Source organism: Opisthocomus hoazin, chromosome 5, assembly GCF_030867145.1.
Source record: "Opisthocomus hoazin isolate bOpiHoa1 chromosome 5, bOpiHoa1.hap1, whole genome shotgun sequence".
NCBI lineage: Eukaryota > Metazoa > Chordata > Aves > Opisthocomiformes > Opisthocomidae > Opisthocomus > Opisthocomus hoazin.
The window spans coordinates 62,325,303-62,342,964 of record NC_134418.1 but is presented as its reverse complement, the minus strand read 5'-3'; the positions used below and the strand labels follow the sequence as shown (position 1 = coordinate 62,342,964).

Here is a 17,662-nt window from a genome sequence, read left to right as displayed (position 1 = left end):
GGAATAAAATGACAGGATGGCCACCGTCAAATCCCAATGGATGTCATCAACAAAATAGCAACTATGTCTCCACCAACCAGCAAAAAGGAAGCACAGGCCTTCCTGGGTGTTGTGGGTTTTTGGAGGATGCACATCCCAAATTACAGCCAGCTTGTAAGTTCTCTGTACCACGTGACCCGGAAGAAGAATGATTTTGAATGGGGCCCTGAGCAATGACAGGCATTTGAACAAATTAAATTGGAGATACTTCATGCCGTAGCCCTTGGTCCAGTCCGGTCAGGGCAAGATGTTAAAAACGTGCTCTACACCACAGCCGGGGAGAATGGCCCAACCTGGAGTCTCTGGCAGAAAGCACCAGGGGAGACTCGAGGTCGACCCCTGGGGTTTTGGAACCAGGGATACAAAGGATCCGAGGCCCGCTATACTCCCACTGAAAAAGAGATTCTGGCAGCATATGAAGGCGTTCGAGCTGCTTCAGAAGTGGTCGGCACTGAAGCACAGCTCCTCGTAGCACCACGGTTGCCAGTCCTGGGCTGGATGTTCAAAGAGAGAGTCCCCTCTACGCATCATGCCACCGATGCTACATGGAGTAAGTGGGTCACGTTGATCACCCAGCACGCCCGAATGGGAAACCTCAGTCGCCCAGGAATTCTGGAGGTAATCATGGACTGGCCAGAAGACAAAGATTTTGGAGCATCGCCAGAGGAGGAGATGATATGTGCTGAAGAGGCCCCACTGTTTAACCAGCTGCCAGAAGATAAAAAACAGTATGCCCTGTTCACGGATGGGTCCTGTTGCATTGTGGGGAAGCAGCGGAGGTGGAAGGCTGCTGTATGGAGCCCTACACAAAAAGTTGCGGAAACTGCCGAGGGAGAAGGTGAGTCCAGCCAGTTTGCAGAGGTGAAAGCCATCCAGCTGGCTTTAGGCATTGCCAGTCGAGAGAAGTGGCCAGTGCTCTGTCTTTACACCGACTCTTGGATGGTAGCCAATGCCTTGTAGGGGTGGCTGCAGCAATGGAAGAAGAACAACTGGCAGCGCAGAGGCAAACCTATCTGGGCTGCCCCATTGTGGCAAGATATTGCTGCCCGGCTAGAGCAGTTGTTTGTAAAAGTCTGTCACGTGGACGCCCACGTCCCTAAGAGTCGGGCCACTGAGGAACATCAAAACAACCAGCAGGTGGAACGAGCTGCCAAGATTGAAGTGGCTCAGGTGGATCTGGACTGGCAACATAAGGGTGAACTCTTTATAGCTCGTGCCACCAAGGAAGAGACACGACATACAGGTGGGCTCATGGCCAAAGGGTGGACTTGACCATGGACACCATCGCACAGGTTATCCATGAATGTGAAACATGCGCAATCAAGCAAGCCAAGCAGGTAAAGCCTCAGTGGTCTGGAGGACGATGGCTAAAATATACAGGCAGGCTTGGCAGATTGACTACATCACACTGCCACAAACCCGCCAAGGCAAGCGCTATGTGCTCACAATGGTGGAGGCCACCACCGGATGGCTGGAAACCTACCCTGTGCCCCATGCCACCGCCCAGAATACCATCCTGGGCCTTGAAAAAGAAGTCCTGTGGCGACATGGCACTCCCGAAAGAATTGAGCTGTACAACGGGACTCACTTTCATAACAGCCTCATAGACACCTGGGCCAAAGAACACGGTATCGAGTGGGTGTATCACATCCCCTACCATGCACCAGCCTCTGGAAAGATCGAACGATACAATGGGCTGCTAAAAAACACGTTGAGAGCAATGGGGGGTGGGACTTTCAAAAATTGGGATACTCATTTAGCAAAGGCCACCTAGTTGGTTAACACCAGGGGATCCACCAGCCAGGCTGGTCCTGCCCAGTCAAAACTTCAGCACCCTGTAGAAGGGGATAAAGTCCCTGTAGTGCACATGCGGAACATGTTAGGGAAGATAGTTTGGGTTAGTCCTGCCTTGGGCAAAGGCAAGCCCGTCCGCGGGATTGCTTTTGCTCAAGGACCTGGGTGTACCTGGTGGGTAATGCGGAAGGATGGGGAAGTCCGATGTGTACCTCATGGGGATTTGATTTTGGGTGAGAATAGTCCATAAATAATTGTATAAAGTTAATTGTTAAATAACCCTGTCACTGTCTGTTATCACTGTTATAATTGTTATATGTTATACCAGTAGTATCATAGTAAGAATCGTCCAGATTAAAGAGGGATGGACTTTTTGATGAAACCTAGCAGAGCACAGCGATGATGGAACTGGACCTGGTTTTCAACAACTGGCACCAGCAACTTCATCAAGATCAACATCTCCTGCAGACTGTGGGCACGGGCCGCACCAGATACATCAGCCGTGAGCTCCAGATGTAGCAAGTGACCGCCCATCACCACACATCACCTCTCCTGCCAGAGAAGACCATTATGACAGATGGAGTCTGAAGTCATGGATTAAATGAACTCAACGGACACTTTAGAGTGGTGTTCCATAGACTAAAGGAATGATATCTGGAGACCGGAGAAGTGGTGGTGATCAACTGGACAATGGGGGACCTGAGCATGACATAGATGGTATGGAATAAGGGGTGGATAATGCCCTGGGTTTGGCCAGGACAGGGTTAATTTTCACCGGACTCCAGGAAGGGACACAGCTGGGCAGGTTGACCCAACCTGGCCAAACAGAGCGGGTATTCCATACCATGTGCCGTCATGCTGGGTTCCGGTGGGGGGGAGCTGGGCGGCGGGAACTCTCTCGTGGCTCAGGATGCATGGCGGCGGTCCGGGAGAGCGGCTCTGTGGGATGTGCGGTTTGTGTTGTGTTTTCTCCTTACCTGTATCGTTGTTGTTCCTGTTCCCTTTGTTTGCTGTTCTGTTAAACTGACCGTATCCTGACCCACCAGTTTCTGCCTGTTTCTTTCCATTCTCCTCCGCACCCCGGCAGGGGGAGGGGCGGCCGCGTGGTGCTTTTGTTGCCGGCCACAGCCAAACTATAACAACAACTTAAGTTTAAACATAACTTATGCTATGGAACGGTAGTGTTTTATAAACACTGTTACTAATTTTCTGTTCCTTCTTTGTTAAATTTGCAATGCAGCTGTGTACACGCTCATTTGAATTTGACGCTTCTACTGTCCTGACTGAGGTCTGTAAAAGACACAGCAATATTTTTCTTTCTTTAGATGATGGCAAGCTAATATTCCTTGATCATATTGGCAGTAGACTAAATACCAGCTTGGAAATACATTCTCTAAGGAGGTCATAGTAAATTGAATTGCAACAGAGTTTTGAATGGCAAGATAGCATTTAAGTCCATTTATTTATATGTATATACAGACACACGAGTGTGTGAATTTTAACGCAGATGGGGGAAATACAACTTAGATATTTCAGGCTCAAGAAGGGAATGCAACCAGGATTTTGAATTTTTTTAAACTTGAGCTTTTTGTCAATTGATAAGATACAGTTGAAAGGTTTGGATCACTAGGAAAAGGATTTAATAGAACTTTTGTTTGTGAGGGGAAAAAAAAGGGTTAAGAAAGTAGACCAAAGTTTTTACAAACCAACTCTTCCACTGGAGCCCACAGAAGCTCTGCTTGGCTAAGGAATATATGAATATTGTACATGACAGTTTGACATATATAGGCTTTACTTTGTATGTGTGTATATATTGTAGAAATTATATTTCTGTTCAAAGAATAATCCAGTCTGACTCGGGGATAAACTCTGCGACTCATGCACTTGTTTTCTAGCAAAGCTGCTGTTGTGATAACAGCCCTTTCTCCATCAGCTAACTCTCTGTGTATTAAATAGTCTCGAAGTGTACAGGAATAAGGTCTATTTGTGAGCATAATTAAGTGCATATTGCCCCAATCCAGCACACACAATTCTCACAAGCATATCATGGAAGAAAGAGCCACAGGGGCAAGTTCAGTCCTGAGGCTATTGTAACAAATGTGGTGCAGTGTCAAGAGAGATGATTTTAATCCTTTATTCAGTTTGTTTGCCAGTATTAGTGTTCGGCCCTGTGGAGCTAAATGTTCCATGCTGTTTTCTTCCCCTTCATGTTTCAATAACAATTTTCACAAAAATTGTTTCCTACTTCATAGCATTACAACGAGTATACTGGTTATTTTCAGTCTGAAAGTGTGCCTGGAAATTTAGATATTTTCAAGCAATTCTTGTAATGTAGTCCAACTCTCTACATTTTTCAAAGTCATGTTTGAGAGACTGCAGGGTCGTAGTACGTATTTTATTTGAACAAGTGGCATCAGGACAAAGTAGACTTAAATTTTGTTGAATTAGAAGCAGTTTTTTGCATAATCTGACAAATTTTTCATCTGTTGATATTTAGCTACAAGGATATCTACTGACATATAGGTACGGGTATTTATTGACAGATCAATATATCAATAAAAATATTTTGTTTCTCAAGTAGTAGCATTCTTACTGGGATATTACTAGATACTGCAGTACTTGGTGCAGAAGAACCATGTCAGCAAAGAGATTCAACATCTCCTTAAAAAGATAACTTGACAAGCCTTTTATCTTTGTCGAAAATGATGATGAACAAAGTAAACAAGCAATATAAAAGATGAATAGCTAATAAGATTGTTTTGAAATGGTCTGAATAATAGAAACTTGAGAGACATTGATTTTTTTTTTTTTTGTCCAATTGCCAATGATATCTGGTGCTTCTCTGAAAAAGGATACTTGTAGTTAATGAAAATACTTTACCTTTAACCCGAAGCTGGGAAGCAGGCCCAAAAGCTGAGATATAGTCAGAGCATGTGCAGAGGCAACACTTTATCCTAAGCCAAAACACTTTGAAACCTGACTGTTAGAACCTTGCCCTCCCATATTTATCTGCATGAAGGAATTCAGAAGTGTTCCCATCAGATGGAGCCTCAGTGGCATCAGTACACCATGGGAATCCATCATGGCATGTTCCAGATCTCTGCATCTTAACAAGAATAAAGCACTGGCTTTAGGAGAATGTGGTTCTCTGCATGCATCATGACCTCCAGTGCTGCTCTTTGGCTACAATGTCAATCTCCACATGGGCCTGAGTGTGGAAGTCCATTCCTCACACTGTAAATATCCCCACTGAAATCAAGAAGTGTGAGTAAGAGCCATATGATGAGAGACAAGAGGTCTGGTGTTAAAATATGTTTTCATATTTTTAGGGGAGTGTATTCTCACATGTGGGTTTCTTGTATTTGCCTGCACCTGTTGTGTGCACCAAATATTCCTGCAAAATAAGTAATTGCACAGTTTAGTATTAGATATGCATATGTACTCTTTACCATCCCATTACCTAATTTACATGCGTAAATGCAGGTTAACTGCACATGTAGCTTTGCCAGGGGCAAATTGAGTATTTCAGAATTTAACCTTGGGTGTGCTCTGGAGAATTATGATACAAGCCTGTGTTGTTTCTTCATTCAAGCTCTCAAGTCTGCTAGAAACCTAATATAAACACTTGACTCTACTTTTATTTCATAGGGTGATTCTTCAAAATTTCAGACCTATTCATTGTTAATTCTTTTGATATTTATTGATTGCATTAACATTAATCATGATAAACACCTTTGGTATTAATGTGGATGTCACTTGTATTGTACTCCAGACTGTCTGCTGTAACTCAACTCTCATTAACAGGATCATTAGTTATAAGGTGTTGTTTTTTGCATAAACAACTCCATGCCTTTCTTACAGAAGTGAGGAGAGTAAACATATATAAACTATTCACTGAATTTTGAAAACATTTTGCTATTTATAAGACTACCATTTAAAAAAAAAAGAAAGAAAAATAATAAGTTACATAATATTACTGCATATATCTCTTAAAACCCAAAAGCAACACAGTTTTTGCTTGGACAAGTTAATGTACACAATTATACTCCGTTGTCTCCAGAAGTTGACAGCAAGCTTGAGCTGTTACTTCTTCAAGTTTTCTCTGTATGACGCAAAGATCTTATTCATGGAGCTGTTGTGCTAGACTTTGAAGAGTGCTTAGCTCTTTGGGTGGGTGTGTTACTTCGGTAGCCGGAATCAGTTCTTACTGCTCCTCAGAAGGCCCAGGAGTGAGTCTCATTTTCAATGGAGAATTCACTACTCGGCAAGTTGAATGGGGCAGTCTTCCAGCTTTCAGCACAAGAGAGCTCAAAGTGAATAGATAAGCCGCGTGCCTTTCATGGATTTTAGGTCTGAATTACTCAATGTGCAAAATTCTGTCCATATTTCATTTGATTGAACTGTCTGTGTTTCAACAGTAAAAAAGGCACTATGCACTGAACTGCTCTCACCTCAGGTATTGCTGTGTTTTCTTACAGCCTGTGACCTGATGAACCAAGGCATCCTGGCCCTTGTCAGCTCCATCGGCTGCACGTCAGCAGGATCCCTGCAGTCGCTGGCAGATGCCATGCACATCCCTCACCTCTTCATCCAGCGCTCAACAGCAGGAACACCAAGGAGTGGCTGCGGGCTCACCAGGAGCAGCCGCAACGATGACTACACGCTCTCTGTCCGCCCCCCTGTCTACTTAAATGATGTCATCTTGAGGGTGGTCACGGAATACGCCTGGCAGAAATTCATTATTTTTTATGATAACGACTACGGTAAGTATTTATTTAGCAGGGTGATTTTTGTCAAATCCATAATTCCGTTGAAAGCAGTCACATTACATCTTTATAGTTTTCTAATAGATTATGTTTTGCTTGTGAACATTTATGGTTCCGTCAGCATTTCACAGCACCTCAGAGAATTCTGTTTCTGAAATACATCAATGTTTATGGGTTTATTTGATAATTTCTTTGTTAGAGTTAGCTGATATATGGAGAATTTTTCTGGCTTTCTATTCTGACAGTGTTTATGAAGCATAAAAGTTTTTAGCAAGCTCTCTTGTTTTTTGGACTGTAGAGACAATTCAAGAGGAAACCGGTGAGATTTACATTCTATAGAATTGTTTACTGCATGGTGAATCTCTCCTGTTTGTTGGCACACATTTGATGGCTAGAAGCTGAAGCAGTGGTGAATGTAGGTCAGAGACCTCAGCAAGAATGAGCTGCTATTCATAAATGTAAACTTGTAGAGAGAACTTCTGTAGAGTGGAAGAACCTATGGAGAAGGGCCCGGAGAAGACAATGTTCCTTCCTTTTTGAGTTCGTTCAGTGCTCCTGAAAGGTGCTGAATTGATGGTTGTTGTGTGGTAGACTAAGTGCAACATAGACAGCGGCATCACAAGACAGCGCCATCCAGCTCGGTGACTCAACCGAGTTCGGTACAGGTATTTTCTATGGCTGAGAGGAGAGCTGGACAGATTTCTGTAGTATAGGTGCATTATCTAACTATTTTTATGACCATTTTTCTATGGAAAATTGCGTTGAAACCAGACCTGTTTTCTTCAGATGCATTCATTATTCTTAAGTAATCACGACTGGTTTGGGTGAACATTTTAAAACTTATTTTCAAAGTTAAATCTTCAAGTTATGGAAAAATGCTTGCTTCAGCGATTTGCTGTGCATAATATCTGGTTCATTCAGGTCAGGTGTTATTGATTTTTGTTCCCTGCCTACACAATCAATTCTTAATTTAGAAAGATAGAAAATGATGAATAGGAGAGTTCCTATTTATAACAACGCAGCACCTAAAAGCACCAGCCATAGGATAAGGAACACGCATAAAAACTCATCCAAAAAGCTTGCAACAAAGGTATTTTTGTCTGTGTTATATGAGTGTGTGCATTTAAGTACCAGTGTACCTATGAAGAAGACCATAGTCTTGCCAGGTAAAAAAATATATTTTTGCATATTTTTTTGAGTTTACAAACATCAAAGAAATTTTATAATTAATATTTTTGAATAATTATATTCATAAATACTAGTTTCAAATTATTCAAATTTCATTATTTAATTTGGGAATGCAGTTCAGATATCATGTCATTTTGTTCTTGATTTCTGGGCAAGAATCTCATTATGGCATGACTTCTGTAACACAGATGTCTGCCTGCAAGGAATAAGCTTCAGACCAGTAGCTCATTCAGTGACACATCATCCCCAGACGTGACATGGGGCAGATACTAATTCTTTCCACTAGCCTCTGTGGTGTTCTGACTTCAGTAGTCTGCAAGTAGTGCCATACTGGCCAAGACAGATCGGTAATCAGACTCTGATCAGTGATCACTATCACAGACACCAGGAAAAAATGCAAAAAAACTTTCTGTTTTTCCTATACACTGAGCAGTCTGTCCCCTTTCTAGCCATTTGTGTGGTTTGCGTATTTTGGGTGGGGTTTTGTGCGGTTTTGGGGGCTTTGTGTTGTCTTGTTTGTTTGTTTGTGTGTGTGCATAGTTCAGGACTAATACCATGAATAGAAAGGTTTTAAATGCAACCTGATTTTTAAGTTAGACTGCAACTCTGAATAGAGCTATTATCTGTGCAAAGGTATAATATTTCTTTAAATAGTGCTAAATCCGTGATTGCAACAGCTATCCTAGGGCAGCAAACAGTTTCTATATTCTCTTTATATTTCCTACAGTTTCTTTCTAAAATTTTATGTTGCTGATTTAATTGACTGTCTCCTCCTCCACTTTTAATAAGGAGCAAGAAAGCAGAAGTTTCAGATCACCATCGCTCATCTGAGGCCTCCCATGTTATTTCTGTTACCATGAGAGTTGTTCTCTTCAGTCACTCTTCTTGCTTGTACTGGAATGCCTCTCTAATTCCTCACTACCCTGTTTCAGGTGAAATCATTAGGCTTGATGCAGTATTTTGCCTGTTCTTAATTCTCTTCAACAGTTTTTGATCTATGGCTATAATTTTCCTCGTACTTGTGATGACATTATTTTCTTAGCAGTCCCTAGAGAACAATCTTGCCAGGAGCTCATTATAAATCTTCACAAATTATGTTGCTTTCTTCCCTTTTCCTGCGATTTTATTGATATAACCAAAGCATTTCCATTATGGTAGCAGTGCACATTTTTTCTTCCCAGGTTCTGTGTTGACTGAAGAGGGGCTCGCACAGAGAGAAGGGCGGAGAAATTGAAGGGGTGAAAAGAGGAACTGGAACAACTCATTAATGGTTTATAGACTGGAGAAGCCCAAATTCAGCATTTACCCTGCTTAGAGCAGGAAGCTGGACTATGTGACCTTCTGAAGTCCCATCCAACTCTAATTGTTCTATGATTCCATGATGTTTGAGAAAGCCATTCATTTAGATGGGTCTAAAGATGTGAAATACTTTAAAAAAAAAAAAAAAAACCAAACAAAAAAACCCAAACCAAACAAAACAGCATCATTTTTGGTTTTATAAAAGAGACATGGCCCAGGAACGCCAGAAGAGCTTCAGGAAGGGAACATTACTGTTAGTTTCTGTGTCTGTTTTAGAAAGAAATCAAGACTGGGCACGCTAACGTGGGGTGGAGGTGCAGGCAGAAGCCATTCTATTGGTCAGAGTGTCAGCGCAGCGAAGGGTGGTTGCAATTTGCTCTGGAAGATCCCAGTCCCATTTTCCAGCTTGTCTGAGAGGATCTGCCACAGTATGAGATTTATTTATTTTCTCAGCTCACACAGACCTAAAATTAAATTCTGATTGGAAGTTTTGCCCAGTTTAACTGCTTGCAGCAGTTAATATTAGACATTTTAATGTAACATTTAGTATTAAACATGAAAGTAGGTGGGAAATCAACATTTACATTAGAATTAAATTCGTATTAGGAAGAGATTATCGATATGTTCTGCACAGTCCTCTGCAGAACTGACACTTATGCAGCTATTTCTTGCCCTGGCAGTTTTCTTTTGTATGTGGTGATCTTTCTTTCTCCAGGTGTGTATCATAACATTAAGTGATGTATTCATAACAGAAAATAGCATTTGAGAAGTAATGGGAATATAGATTCTGATGTGTGTTAATCCTTTTTTTTCCCTATTGTTGCCATCTTTTTGTAAGTTAGAAAACATGAAAACACTGTTAGGCTGACTGGTTGCGGCAGCCAGCAGAATTCCAGTACTTTCCTTTCTGAGAAATTATTTTGTGATTTAATTTAATTTGGTGATTTATTTTAAGGATTTAATTTAAGGATTTATAAGAAAACACTTTAGTTTTATTATTGAAATTATTATTTCCTTAATAATTTCATTCTGTGAAAGAAAATGTGCCTTTCATATTTAAAATAAGTTTTCATACAGTAAAATTTGGCTCATATTCAAAGTAAATACTGTGCTAAACCAGATCTCTTGCACCTTTAAAAAAGACCTCAGCCATTTATGTGTCAATTTATCAATATCATTGTTTTTTTAATCCAATGAATTAAATTGCTTTTGATTTTTGTCTTGCAGCCTGTTATAGATTCCTTTTCATTATCACAGAGTTAGAGGATTGTTTGTACTTTGAAATGTGTCTTTCTGCAGGGCCAAGTGTTATTTCCCCAATGTTATACTTTTTTAAAAATCCTCTTTTTAAAATTCATTTTTGAATATAAGTAGAAAAGCACATTCGATTTTAACATTTCCAGCCTGGATAGGCTGGAAAGTTGGGCAGAGAGGAACCTGATGAGGTTCAACAAGGGCAAGTGCAGGGTCCTGCACATGGGGAGGAACAACCCCATGCACCAGTACAGGCTTGGGGTGGACCTGCTGGAGAGCAGCTCTGCGGAGAGGGACCTGGGTGTCCTGGTGGATAACAGGTTAACCATGAGCCAGCAGTGTGCCCTGGCTGCCAAGAAAGCCAATGGCATCCTGGGGTGCATCAAGAAGAGTGTGGCCAGTAGGACGAGGGAGGTTCTCCTTCCCCTCTACACTGCCCTGGTGAGGCCTCATCTGGAGTACTCTGTCCAGTTCTGGACTCCCCAGTTCAAGAAAGATGAAGAGCTACTGGAGAGAGTCCAACGGAGGGCTACAAGGATCGTGAGGGGACTGGAGCATCTCCCCTGCGAGGAAAGGTTGAGGGAACTGGGCTTGTTCAGCCTGAAGAAGAGAAGGCTGCGAGGGGACCTTATAAATGCCTACAAATATCTGAAGGGTGGGTGTCAGGAGGATGGGGCCAAGCTCTTTTCAGTGGTGCCCAGTGACAGGACAAGGGGCAATGAGCACAAACTGAGGCACAGGAAGTTCCATCTGAACATGAGGAAGAACTTCTTCCCTCTGAGGGTGACGGAGCACTGGAACAGGCTGCCCAGGGAGGTGGTGGAGTCTCCTTCTCTGGAGATATTCAAGACCCGCCTGGACAAGATCCTGTGCAGCCTACTGTAGGTGACCCTGCTTCGGCAGGGGGGTTGGACTAGATGACCCACAGAGGTCCCTTCCAACCCCTACTATTCTGTGATTCTGTGATTCTGTGATTTTAACAATACTCCTAGCTAAAGATTTGAAGATTCAAGTCTACTTAAAGGTTCTCTAGTAACAAAGAAATTTAAAGTCTTCGAAGGAAGCAATTCTTGAAGTCATAACCAGATGGGTGTTCAAGTGGTGTAGAAACGCATTTCTCATCTGACATCTAATTTTTTAATTGATGGGGTTTTTCCAAGTAAAATTTCAGATAGGCTGACTAACACAAAACAAAAGACACCTTGATGATAATCAAAAAAGTATTTTGCTGCTGTTGACTTAGTTAAGCTGAGTAACTAGTGAAAGAAGTTAGTAAAGTCGTAGTCTTTTGTCAGCGGTAGTGCCTTGCCAGGAACAAATGTGAGGCTAACACAGAATAACAGCAGGTGAGGAGGTGAGAAAAGAGAACATTTTAACTTGAGCAACTTAGGTGACGTTTGTTTGTTTTTTGTTTACTACAATTGTGTCTTTACCTTCAGTGTATAAACTGAGATGAACTTGTAAAAATCAGAATGAGATTTCTCGTCTTTTCCCCCATCTTTGCTCTCTGCTGGGATGATCTAGGTCAAACTCCTAGTGAGAACAGTGCAGCCAATCCCCTTGTATTCAGTGTGTTTTGTTCCTTGAGGTAAAACAAGACAAAGGCCTGCCCAAGACATGAAATCTGATTGTGTTTAAGAAAATTTCATGTGAGGATATTAAAAGTGTTCAAGGACATTTCTGCACTTTTTCAAATGCAATTAAGGAACGTCTTCTTGCACAGTTAAAGAGTAGGCGGCATGAAATGCAGCAAAATTATGCAGTAGATTGATGCCTTTCTCAACCTGCTATTAAAAATACTATCCACACAGTATGTACAAGCTGAATTTACTTTATTTAAGCAGCTAGATTGGCTTCTACTCTTTTCATTCTTGACTGCTCAACTTAAACGGTAGGATTACTGTGCTGCAGAGGACAGCTGTGCATCTTCTTACGAGTGGGTGTAGAGACTGGGCAGTTCCTCTGCTGAGTCTCTGAATAGTTCCTTAGGAACATCAGCACCCTTTTCAGTGAAGGCATTTTCTGACTGGGCACTATAATGTATAGCTTACACCTTTGGCAACTGCAAAGTTTAGATTTGTAAAAAGAGCCACTGACATCTATAAAGATTACAAGCAAGCTTTGCCAGGTTATTAGATCTTTACTTTATGGTTTTAAGTTCAAAGTAAACAAAATGCAGTTTGAAACAGCAAATCCTACCTCACCCACAGACTGGCATCTGACAATGGCTGGTCCCCAAGCAATAACATAAAAAAGACCCTTACACATTCAGTCACAAAGGAAAACAAATGAAATGGTCATTTGACATCTGAATTTGTTAGCCCAGGCTATGAAAGCAGAGTAATTGACCTCAAATCCCAGCACATTGTTGATTTTTATCTCTGTGGTGTATCAACAAAGGGCAAGCTTTTGTAATTCATATCTTACTCTTTAGGCAGTTTACAGTTCACTGTATTTTCCAGGAAGAAGTAAATACTTTTCTGTAATAATAAATTCTTTATGAAGGAACCAGTCAATCATTGCAAGAACATAATTGTGAATTTTGTGCAATTGACAGTGTAGGTATCTGTGCATTTCTGAGATGAAAGCGAGAAAGCCTAGCTGCTTGAAAACATTTATTTTTAACGTTTTGTTGGTGCCAAAGCGTATAGAAAGATTCTGCACTTTATCTAGAAATGTTGGAGGAATAAGGTTATTTCTGGAGAATGAATTTTGTCTTATTTCTGGTTCTCGTTTGTAATGGTGGCAGCAATATTTTAACATTGAAAAAATAAAATTGAGAAACCCCACTTCTCTGTCCAAATTTCTGGCCTAATCTTGTGCTTTTCAGTCCTCTGTGCTTTTGATATGCTACCGTTACCGTTGATTTATGCCCTGTTTACTGATTCCAGGACTAAGATATCTTTGCTTACAGTTTTTTGACCTTGCTACTAATACTATAAATATTTGGCAACGGATATTTGCCATTCTCTTAGGTGGTAATTTAATTTTAACTTTTGTAAAGAAAATTAATAGAACAAGCATTAAGGCTATGACAGGGATTTGCTCTGTGAGATTAAAGGAGGTGTTCCCATAGGAAATGGAGGTTGAAGTAATTGAAGGCTTCGCTGAAAGGGAAGGGAGGATGTTAGCAGTAGGAAAGAGTTTAGAGGGCGTCTGTCTCAGAAATTCCCTCATGGATCTCCTCTCTCGCTCCTCAGCACACACAGGGGTACCTGAAACCAGGTGTATTTGTGCACCAGGAAAGGGTGAAGGCAGAGGGGTGAGGTAGCTGATCACATCACTAAAAACATGTCTCAATCTCAATCTGAGGGAGGATTTCAGACAAAGATATAAAATAAAATACGGTCTCAAGGAGGAGAGCAGTGAGATCTGTATTACTGAGGATTCCAGCCTAAGTAAAGAGGTCTGAGAAACTATGAAGATAAAAGGGAGCATTCTCCCAATCCTTGCCCCATGAAGGTGGTTATTTTCAAGTAAATTGAGTGTAATGCTTTAGGATTGTAGCGCTATTCTTTAAAGATCCTGGAAAAGAAGGGATGATTATACCAGGAACTCAAAAGGCTAAGCTGCTGGAGAAGAGCCTGCCTCCTGTGGTGTAAGAAAGGTGATGTTCTGAGATTATGCCTATCTGTATGTATGGGCCCTGGATTTCTAGTAATTCCTTTCAGAACCATTCAAAGTAATTAATTCCATTGACACTTTCCTGCATAGACATTTTCCAGAAACAAATATGTGATGACCACTGACAAAGATGTGCTCAAAACCATAACATTTTCAAATCATTTAAAGTTTTAATGCAAGTTTAATAAAGATTCATAAAAGAATCATGCTCTCTTTAATCGATTGCAAATGCTTATAATTACCCTGAGGCTGTTTTCAGCTGCCTGATGACTATAATATTCTCAAGCCTGTCTCCAGACAGTCTTAAAACTGTTTATTACTCATCTGGCTCTTTGCCAACTTCCCGTACTCATTTACTTCACTGTGTCTCAATAAACATATAATAAATTCAAGCTTGTTATTGAACTTTTTTTTTTCCATTAGTATTTGTTATGTCATCCAGATAAGGAAAGGAACATGTATTTTTCATCTGTCTGACTTTAATGTGTCACATTATATTGCAAGTTAGCAGCTGTTTGTGAGATCTTTCTGAACAACTTATTTTTACTGGTTGACATTGCCCCTGGAAATTGAATATACATTTTGGTTGAACACAAAATTGTTCAACTTCTGAGACAACTGAGCTATTCTGTAATATTTCTCTAGTGCAACAATGTCTGTGCTTCTGCTTTTTAACCACGTTATAGCTGGGGAAATGTGTTCCAGGAACTATAAGTTACCATGTAGAAAGGTAAAATAGGTTTTGTCATTCGCTCGTGTTGCTGTTTTCAAGGACGGAATGGATAAAGCATTCAAAGGCTTGGCCTAGCAGCCATCTGTGTTGTGTTAGTAAGGAAGGAAGACCAGATTTTTTTATTGTATCTAGAATTTCAGTGCTGAGGTCAAAATAAAACTGTAGATTTTCTCCTAATACCTGTGCAGTGGATAATCACTGTAAATGAGGTGTTATCTTGAGGTTTTGCAGAGGTATGAGGTTTTTCACGTACGCACAGTCTGCAAGCATCAAAGTTAGTTTAAGAATATTTGAATACCTGAACCTTGTACTGATCTCCACCACTGTTTGATAAATATTTTTCAACTCTCAATGCATGATTTCAATATCTTCTCAGAAGTGTTAAAATTGAGTTTGTAAACTGATATTGGGCAGCTAAATAAATGAACAGTTATCAAACAAGGAAACTATTGAACTAAGTACTTTGCATGTTGAATGGAAGAAATTATACCACCATTGGAAAAAAGAAGTGAGTTAGGCATAATAGCATCGTAAATGTCAGATAGTATCATAAATTGAAAAGAAAGCTTCTCTCAGAGTTTTAACCAGTCCAGAAAAAGAGGAGGCAGAGGCAGGAAAAAGCTAGCAAATATTTATTAGAGTATTTCTAAATCTTGGTGTATCAGCATTGCTTTCATAGCTTATGTTCTTCACAGAACTAGTCCACTCATAAAATACTCCTGTTTCTGCAGTGTAAACTTTTAATCAACTGAAAAAAATTTTGAGAAGCAGATTGACGCACAGTCAGAGAACACTTTGTCTTAAGTGAGACTATAAGCATACATAGTCACAGTTTATCACCAGGCAGTCTGCAAGGACAGTCACTTCACTGTTTCTCACCACCTCCTTGGAAGGGGATGCGTGATTCTTCATGCTTATGAAAACCAACAGGAAGCAGTAGTGACCTACAAGGAGGGTTGGTGTATCAGACCAACAGAAGTATACATTGCTTGCTATTAAATAAAGGCATATATATAGGCAGAGGTGTAGAGCTCTGTTGTACAGTTCTATAGGATTTAAGTATAATTGTTCAAGTTTGGCATGATTTTTAACAGGAGTAAATACTGAAGACAAACAGGACTAGGCTCTAAGACTTAATCATCTTTGGAGGCAGTAGGCAACGAAAAATTATTTCTTCTCAAGAGGTTGTTTTACTCAAAGTCAGCTCCTAGAAGCCTTTAGGAAATCTCTACTGCAAACTGTAGTCAAAAAGAAATTGAATGAAGAGGTAGAAAGCAGATTACACAGTCAAAAGTATGTGATTATAGAATTTATTGCCTTGTCAGCCTCCATGAATGAGCGGTGAACACAATCTGACTCCCTTTCTATCTTTTAGAAGCTAAGGTAGCAGCTGATACTCTTAAGGATTAGTTCTAGCTTCAGTTTTATTTATCTTTTTCATACTTTGCTCTTTTTTCTCTTTCTTGCTAGTTAAAATCTGAGTAACTCAAAGAAAAAAAACCTTGTGTTGGATCACCAGTAAGGTCGGAAACTTAAGTCTTGCAGGATTTAAAAACTACAAAAATTAATATCTCTCCCTCAGCATTGAGTCACCTACTTGAGACTATCTGTATTGATTTTTCTTATTTAAAGGATAATCTCAATGATTGATACATGGCATGAAGCACAAAGTAGCTAATGAAAATGAGATTTGGATGATCCTTTAAAATAAGGATTACATAGACATTTCAGTAGTGCCACAATAGTTCATATCAAAAAATTTGAACTTGTTTTTATTGCGGTTTGAAATGGAAATATATTCAAAAAAGAAAAAGAAGTATATAAGTATATTTTTCTTCCTATTTTCAGCTGGATGATATTAAGAAATTTGAGAAAAATTGTTGTCTTTTTTTGGATGCGTGAAATTTCAGAAAATTGCAAGGAAGGAAAAAACAGTCATTCTTACCATTTACAAATTTTCAGTTTCCCCCCAAGAAATATCATCCCCACTTGTTAGTTTCCAGAAACTTTGACATTACAAGTGAATTTTGTATGTAATTAAATATTTGAGCTTGAATTTACAAAGAGTTTGAACTACTGCTATATTCTCTGAAACTAGGTCATCCAGCTGAAATAGTTCAGGTATCTGCTCCCTCTCAGTTCCCAAATACTAATAAGAACGAACAATGTAGGCTGTTTTTTTAAATTATCACTATTTGTTTTACTTTGGAGGTTCAGTGAATTACATATAAGCTGACTAATGAGAGGGAATCCCACTGCTGTGATAGCAGGATGATGGACTGTTAGTGAATCATCATCCTAAATGGTTGATTTCCTCAGTCCAGATCTTAACCATGTTAATAAATATCAACACCCGCACAGGAATGTGAACACTTTGCTAAAGGCTTTAAGCAGAGCAGTGGCACCATCAGAGTCTAGCAGGAGCTGCACATCTCCCTTGTGTACAGTGTATTTCCATAATTAATAGTTGCTGTCATGTTAGCCATCATTGTGTAAGGAATAATCACTGTTCTAGACTTATAAATCTTTCTTGATAAGAATTTGCAGTGTGTCATTTGTTATACAATGTTTTTTTCTCATCAACTGTACAAATAAAGTGGTCTTTTGTGTAAATCAACCAGTGAGTATTTAGGACAGGAGCATTCACCTTTACTGCCACAGCTGAATCAGTTGGTATTTATCATCTGGATACTGTGAGGAAAATGTTTTCAGATCTAAAATGGTATCAGACGGAGGATGAGCTAATGACTGTAAACCAGGTTTGAGACAACCAAAGTGCTGAGTGTGCGACTTGTGATTTAGGTGGAATACAATGACAGAGGTGGATGGATTAATTTATTATCGCTGGTGAATAGTGTCATCTTTCTCTTTTCCTGGTCATAGAGTGATCTGAAAATTTTTTAGATTTATTTCTAACTTGTAGATTTCTCATTTTTAATAAGAGTAGAAGAGGTACTTAGCATGT

At 40.1% G+C, this 17,662-nt stretch overlaps 1 protein-coding gene across 3 annotated transcripts in view; it reads left to right on the top strand.

The window, feature by feature from the left end:
- Positions 1–17,662, top strand: part of GRID2 (glutamate ionotropic receptor delta type subunit 2) — a 769,355-nt gene that overhangs the window by 438,259 nt on the left and 313,434 nt on the right. For all 3 annotated transcript variants that reach the window (XM_009936971.2, XM_075421502.1, XM_075421501.1), the window contains exon 3: positions 6,312–6,596. In XM_009936971.2, coding sequence (XP_009935273.2) covers positions 6,312–6,596 — 285 coding nt within the window. The remainder of the gene's footprint in view (positions 1–6,311; positions 6,597–17,662) is intronic.